General features: G+C 39.0%; 2 protein-coding genes across 2 annotated transcripts; both read right to left on the reverse strand.

Moving 5' to 3' along the window:
* Positions 1-1,061: 1,061 nt before the first annotated feature.
* LOC140831493 (uncharacterized) lies at positions 1,062-2,767 on the reverse strand. The gene is made up of 3 exons (XM_073195247.1): positions 2,284-2,767; positions 1,868-1,940; positions 1,062-1,752 (listed from the first exon to the last, which is right to left on the reverse strand). The coding sequence occupies exons 1-3, from the start codon at positions 2,765-2,767 to the stop codon at positions 1,062-1,064; spliced, it is 1,248 nt and encodes a 415-aa protein (XP_073051348.1).
* Positions 2,768-3,566: 799 nt separating this feature from the next.
* LOC140831494 (uncharacterized) lies at positions 3,567-5,542 on the reverse strand. Its single transcript, XM_073195248.1, has 3 exons — positions 4,669-5,542; positions 3,805-4,449; positions 3,567-3,607 (listed from the first exon to the last, which is right to left on the reverse strand). Exons 1-3 carry the CDS (start codon positions 5,540-5,542, stop codon positions 3,567-3,569), a joined length of 1,560 nt encoding a protein of 519 aa, XP_073051349.1.
* Positions 5,543-7,306: the final 1,764 nt, after the last annotated feature.

Genomic DNA, 7,306 nt, shown 5'->3' on the forward strand with positions numbered 1-7,306 from the left:
AACGACCCCGATCGAACTTCGAATCCAGCATCTAAATCTCATCACCCTCGACCTTAACAGCTCTCTGTCAACCTATTACAGCAGCCCCTTACACCACAAACCAAGAAAATCATGAGTGAACAACAAAATAATGCAAGATATACATTGTATCACCAAAATCTTTTGTGCACAAGGGGGGATCGAAAGTTTTCTTGGATGTACACATTCAATAGCATATAAAACGTGTGTGATGAGTAAAGAAGAGATACAACGCGTGCCTCGATGAATTCTACGCAAGAACGACGAAGAAATGAGCAACGGGAAAGCGTCGGAATAATTTATTTGCAAAGACAAGCCAAGGCCGATGCTATTCAGCTATTGGGGTGATGAAAACGAGAGGAAAACCTGCTGAGGGGAGGGTGTCGGCTGTAGGAGGGAATATGTTTAGGTTAAGTGAGGTTAAGGTGTTAATTAAATAATAATTTTGTATATAATGGGCCCTAAATTGTCAATTAAGAGTTTAAAAAGATATTTAATCCCAATAAGCTTAAAAGTAGGTCCATTAAATTCAAACACACTCCCGAAAAATATTTCGTGTTGGAAAGTTTTTGAAAATAATAGCCGAGCCCTCAAAAAGTCCCCGATTCGACAAAATTTACGTACCGTTAAAAATAAAATCTTGCGGATAAAAATATCCAATAAATCCTATTTTTGAAAAATACACTTAAAAACATCTTAAAATAATTAATAAAAATTAATCATGTAGTAAAATAAATTTCTGATAATTTCTCGTTTTCGTTCCTCGTTCGAGCGCGAAATGCAACTTAAAAATATATATTGCATAATCCTTTAAAATTCATGAAATAAATTCTACCATTCAATAATTATGCATAAAATGCATAAAAAATAATTAAATACAATTTAATGAAATAAACATGCATTTACTGCTTTAAAACAATTTAATAAAATACTAAAGAAATTTGATAAGTTGCATGCATGTGGTTCCCGTGGACTTTCAAATTTTCGGGACGTTACAAATAAAAGATTTCGTCCTCGAAATCTCAACATTGATATCCACGACATTACATCTGATAATACATAGAAAATTTAGAATACATCGCGTAATTATTTACATTCTCAAACAAATGAGGCCATTCTCGTCGCATCTTTGCTTCTAATTCCCATGTATATTCTTCTCTTCCATGCCTACTCCATTGCACCAAAACTAGTGGAATCATCTTGTTCCGGAGCTGTCTTTCCTTACGGTCCAAAATTTGCATAGGATGTTCAACATAACTAAGAGAACTGTCCAACTTCACATCCTCGACAGTCAAGATATGAGACAGATCTGGCTCATACTTCCGCAACATAGATACATGAAACACATTATGTATCAAAGACAAACTCGGCGGCAAATCCAAACGATACGCCAATGTGCCAATCCTCTCAGCAATCATATATGGACCAATATAACGTGGAGCTAACTTCCCTTTATGTCCAAATCTCATAGTACCCCGGAATGGTGATATTTTCAAGAAAACATAATTGCCCTCTTGGAACTCTAAATGTCTACGCCTTTTATTAGCATAGCTGTCTTGACGATCTTGGGCTGATTTCATCCATTTCATAATCAATTCAACTTTATCTTTCATCTCTTGAATAAATTCTGGTCTTGACATCTGTCTTTCTCCTACATCTTCCCAACATATCGGTGATCTGCACCTTCTTCCATACAAAGCTTCAAATGGTGCCATACCGATTGTTGCCTGAAAACTATTATTGTAAGAGAATTCAACCAAAGACAATGATTCTTGCCAACCACCTTTAAAATCTATCACTACTGATCGTAACATATCCTCTAGAGTCTGGATGGTTCTTTCTGACTGACCATCTGTCTGCGGGTGATAGGCAGTGCTCATAGCCAACTTTGAGCACAAAGCTAATTGCAAACTTCCCCAAAACTTCGAAGCAAATCTTGGATCACGATTAGATACTATAGTTACTGGCACACCATGCAATCTCACTATACGATCAATGTACAGTTTCGCCATTTTCAAATAAGTGCAAGTACGATCATACGGAATAAAATGAGCTGATTTAGACAATCTATCAACAATCACCCAAATCGCATCACAACCACGATTAGAACGAGGCAAATGAGTCACAAAATCCATAGCAATGTGCTCTCAGTTCCACTGCGGTACTTCAAGACTATGTAACATTCCACCAGGTCTCATTCTCTCGGCTTTAACTTGTTGACACGTTAAACATTTAGCCCAAAATGAGAAATATGTTTCTTCATACCTTCCCACCAATAATGAGCTCTTAAGGTATGATACATTTTTCGAATTCCTGGGTGAATACTGTGTCGACTACAATGTGCTTCCCATAGTATGGCTTCTTTCAGATCTATCAAATTATGAACCACAAGTCTACCATTAAGGCGCAGACTACCATCTGAAGCAACACTAAACTTTTCTGTCTGACCTGTTCTAGACAATTCTTTCAATCTATGAATATGCGGATCGGTCTTCTGTGCTGCTTTGATTCTGGAAAAAATCTGTGGCTCGACTTGAATAGATGACACTATAAAGTAGTCTCCACTGATCTGATAAGTCCATCCTGAAGTTCCTAATTGCTCGTGAACTTTAGAGATAGTCAAAGATGTCATCATAGCATTCTGAACTTTCCTGCTGAGAGCATCTGCAACAAGACTCATTCGACCTGGTTGATACTGAATCTCACAATCAAAGTCTTTAAGCAATTCCATCCATCGACGTTGTCTCATGTTCAAGTTAGGTTGTGAGAAAAGATATTTAAGACTCTTGTGATTCGAATAAATCACAAACTTCTCACCATACAGATAATGACGCCATAACTTCAATGCAAACACAATGGCTACAAACTCTAAGTCATGCACTGGATATAGGGTCTCATGCGGCTTCAACTGACGAGAAGCATGTGCAATCACTCGCCCATTTTGCATTAGAACACATCCAAGTCCATTTACAGATGCATCTGAACAAACAACATATCCACCTGAGCCTGATGGCAAAGCTAGCACTGGAGCTGTTGTCAACTTTTCCTTCAAAGTCTGAAAACTTGACTCACATTCATCAGTCCACACAAAACGTCGATCTTTTTGCGTTAATTGGGTCATAGGCCTTGCTATAATAGAAAATCCTTCAATGAAACGCCTATAATATCCTGCCAATCCCAAGAAACTGCGAATATCGGAAATATTCGTCAGTGTTGGCCAATTGATAACAGCTTCCACTTTACTAGGATCTACTGATACTCCTTGAGCTGATATAACATGACCCAGAAATACAACTCTGTCCATCCAGAATTCACATTTAGAAAACATTGCATACAATTGCGCTGCTCTGAGTGTCTGGAGGACCAACCTTAAATGTTCTCGGTGCTCCTTCCTTGTTTTCGAATAAATCAGAATGTCATCTATGAAGACAATAACAAATCTGTCTATAAATTCTCGAAAAACACGATACATCAAATCCATAAAAACCGCAGGAGCATTAGTCAATCCAAAAGGCATAACTAGAAATTCATAATGCCCATAACGCGTTCTAAATGCTGTCATCGGAACATCTTCCTCTCGAACTCGAAGCTGATGGTAGCCAAAACGAAGATCAATCTTTGAATACACTGACGTACCTTGCAACTGATCAAACAAATCATCGATACGCGGCAGAGGATACTTATTCTTCACAGTAGCTTTGTTCAACTGTCTGTAATCAATGCACATTCTCATCGTTCCGTCTTTCTTCTTGACAAACAATATTGGAGCTCCCCAAGGTGACATACTTGGTCTAATATAGCCTTTTTCCAGTAAGTCCTGTAATTGCTCTTTCAGTTCTTTCAATTCCGCTGGAGCCAAACGGTATGGTTCTCTCGAAATAGGATTTGTCCCGGACACCAACTCAATGCTAAAATCGATTTCCCTCTGGGGTGGAAATCCAGGAATTTCATTGGGAAATACATCAGGGGATTCCTTGACAACAGGAATATCAGAAACTTCAAATCTTTTTCCCTGTGTCGCATCAACTGCATAGATCATGAATCCTTCATTTCCTGTTGACAAGATTCTAAACATTTCCATTGCTGACACTAATGGAATACATGATTGTGAATCACTACCGTAAAAATTCCATTTACTGCCATAATACGGTCTGAATATGACGATTCCATGGAAACAATCAACTGTAGCTCGATAATTAGACAGAGTATCCATTCCCAGAATACAGTCGAAGTCAGACATATCTAGCTTGATGAGATTAGTTATCATAATATTATCATCGAATCTAATCACACAATTCAGAATTATCTCATGAGACATCAAACTTACATCGACGGGAGTAGAGACTGAAACAGTATCTATCAACGGAATAGTAGCAATCTCATGCTCATCAACAAATATAGCAGATACAAATAAATGAGAAACTCCTGTATCTATCAGTATACGAGCAGGATGATTAAAAATAAGGCAGATACCTGCAATAACTCCGCCCGGTGTATCTTGAACTTGATCCTGGGTTAAAGCATGAACTCGAGGTTGCTATGGCCCTAGGAAACGCTGCTGAACTGAACCTCTAGGCTGAGGATAGCTAGACTGCTGAAAAGACTAAGTCGGAACAAAAGGTCTAGTTGTTGGTCCTCTAAAATCCTGACCAAACTGAGGTTGCTGAAATTGTTGTCTTACTGCATTCGGACATACCCTAGCGTAATCTCCAACTTGCCCACAGATATTACAAGATCCATGAACTCCCGTACACTGAGTGCTGAAATGCTTACCACCACAACGATCACAAAATACTCCAACTGGTGACCCAACTGAACTTCCACGCTGACTGCCAGAACTAGAAGAACTACTACGAGTCTGTTTCTTGAACTGTTTTCCTTTGGCCTTAAAATTTTGCTGCTTTGGTTGCTGATAAGGCTGCGAAGGCTGATACGGCAGTAAAGGTCGGTATAGTGGTGCACCAACTGGCATCGGCACATTGCCCCCGAAACTCTGAGGAAAACCTGATTGAACTGACTGTGGGTATGCCAAAAGTAATTGCCTCCACATCTTGGCTTTCTCAACAACATCGACATAATTAACAGGTGCTCCAGCTACTACTAAAGTGCAAATGGTTCGATTCAATCCTTGCATAAAATGCGATAGCTTGTTCCGATTACTGCTAGCAACATGAGGGACATAGGCAAGAAGCGCTGAGAATTGAGAGGCATACTCCACTACAGTCATGTTACCTTGAGCCAATCTATTAAATATAGCTTCCTTGGTCGAATAATACGAAGGCGGTGAATACTCTGGAGCAAACTGTGCACAAAACAAATCCCAAGTAACTCTTTCACCTGACTCTTTCAGAGCTTCCTCGCTAGTTTCCCACCATAACTGGGCTCGCTCTTTTAATTGACAAATAGCCAACTTAAGCTGCAATTCAGGGGTGTACTCCAACATATTGAACAAACGCTTCATACTTTTTAGCCATGCAATAGCTTTCTCACCATCTTCATTCCCAAAGAATCGAGGAGGACGCATGTTCTGAAATCGGGATATGACTAGTTCATTTCACCCATTCCTCTGGTCAACTGATCCACTTCATGCACGAAGTTGACATTTCGTGCTTCACCACGAGGACGGCGACCTCGTCTTCCCCAATCAGTCTCGTTAAGTCCTCTAACATTTGGAGCTTCGGATTCCTGAACAACTTCCTTTCCTTTTCTACCCTTACGTCCCGGTGCCATCTAAAATGCATAAGGATTTAATCCACAGGCAGAAAAAAATAATCGGCTGAGTATAAAAGCATAAACTTAAACTAATACGCTCTAGTAATGCTGATACAATTAATTCAAAACATATAAAAAAGTAAGAGCAAATAATCAAACACATGCACAATCATTTTATATGTGCCTAAACTCGAGTGTCCTAGACTCTATTTCGAGCGTATCCCAGTTACGCTCTGATACCAAACTGTCAGGGCCTGTGCTTTTAATTTATATTTAATTACAACACAACAAGGATTAAATGGTGTAAACAGCGAAAACGAGTTTAAAACATTCATTAGGGCCTACAGAAATTTCGGCATGACCTCCCCGTAAGTAGGACATCCCAAAATTTCAAAACACAACAACAACAATATACGCTCGAAAATAATACCAAGTTCACAATCAACCACAACAACATCCTACAGCTGCACTGGCCAGGACTAGACATAACATACTACAAATAAAATCCAAACAACATTAAAACATAACCATACAGCTACACAGGGCATCTCCCTGGCAAATGTATCAAACCAGAATAATATATTTAAATATCTGGGAACTCTGACACAAACCGACTGCCTACTGAATACCACTTGCTGACGCTCCACCAGACTCGTAAAAACCCCTGGAATGACATGTTAAGTCGTCAAAAACAACCACAACATTAAAAGAAAACAGGGGTTGGACCCCAGTACGACAAACCAGTAAAATCACGACGTATATAAAAGACATGTAATAATACCTAGTAAATGCAATGCTATGAGATGCATGAATGGTAACAACGGAACAATGGATACCAAAAGGAGTCCAAACGAATAGCATCATCAACAGTAACAGTGGCCACCCGTGCCAGGAATGCAGCATCAAATCGCCGCTCGTCCATGCACGTAGCATCGGGAATGCGAGTAGCTATGTCGCTCGTCCCTAGCTGTCATCTGGGAATGTGGCTAATCCTAACCCACTCGTCCCTCTGATGACTCAATATCTCAACAGAATCAACATAAATAGCCGTCAAAGGAGTCAAGGCTCAATATGTTATGCCAACATAATTAATGCATGAATGCATCAAAATAAACATTCAATGCACATAATAGCAAACAACATTCCTCGAATATTCTTACACGCCAATATAAGCGTCATAATGATATAGGTTTGAGCGTACCTGTCACACCCTTACTCTATACTTAGCATAATTACCATAATCAAAATAAGGTTTGAATGATATAACTATATTATGAATCAAATCAAACAAGGGGCATCACTTTGACGGTTTGTAAAAATTGTGGCATGATGTCCCTATATTTTGTATAAGCCCAAACCAAGCAACAACATTCATATATACATAGACACAAACTCAACTCAAGCAACAACATCAACCCATTTATATATAATCGTATTCTTACACACAAACATATTCTGTACCATCATACCCCTAGACATAAACATTGTAAAACTTGTTTCAAACCCTGACATTCAATTCATTATAATACATATGCGGAAGCTATACAATAAGAAGCCCGGTTCTTGTCGAGGTGAG

Source organism: Primulina eburnea, chromosome 5, assembly GCF_022965805.1.
Source record: "Primulina eburnea isolate SZY01 chromosome 5, ASM2296580v1, whole genome shotgun sequence".
NCBI lineage: Eukaryota > Viridiplantae > Streptophyta > Magnoliopsida > Lamiales > Gesneriaceae > Primulina > Primulina eburnea.

Bases quoted from the DNA above. Each gene is read 5' to 3' on its own strand.
- LOC140831493 (XM_073195247.1), bottom strand. From the start codon at position 2,767: ATGAGACAACGTCGATGGATGGAATTGCTTAAAGACTTTGATTGTGAG. The intron at 1,941-2,283 runs GTATGAAGAAAC...TTTGCTTCGAAG, and splicing joins AGCTCATTATTGGTGGGAAG to TTTTGGGGAAGTTTGCAATT. The intron at 1,753-1,867 runs GTCAGTCAGAAA...TTACAATAATAG, and splicing joins CTATCACCCGCAGACAGATG to TTTTCAGGCAACAATCGGTA.
- LOC140831494 (XM_073195248.1), bottom strand. From the start codon at position 5,542: ATGCGTCCTCCTCGATTCTTTGGGAATGAAGATGGTGAGAAAGCTATT. The intron at 4,450-4,668 runs GTCAGGATTTTA...GTATACTGATAG, and splicing joins ATTTCAGCAACCTCAGTTTG to ATACAGGAGTTTCTCATTTA. The intron at 3,608-3,804 runs GTATGTCACCTT...GGCTACCATCAG, and splicing joins AAAAGGCTATATTAGACCAA to CTTCGAGTTCGAGAGGAAGA.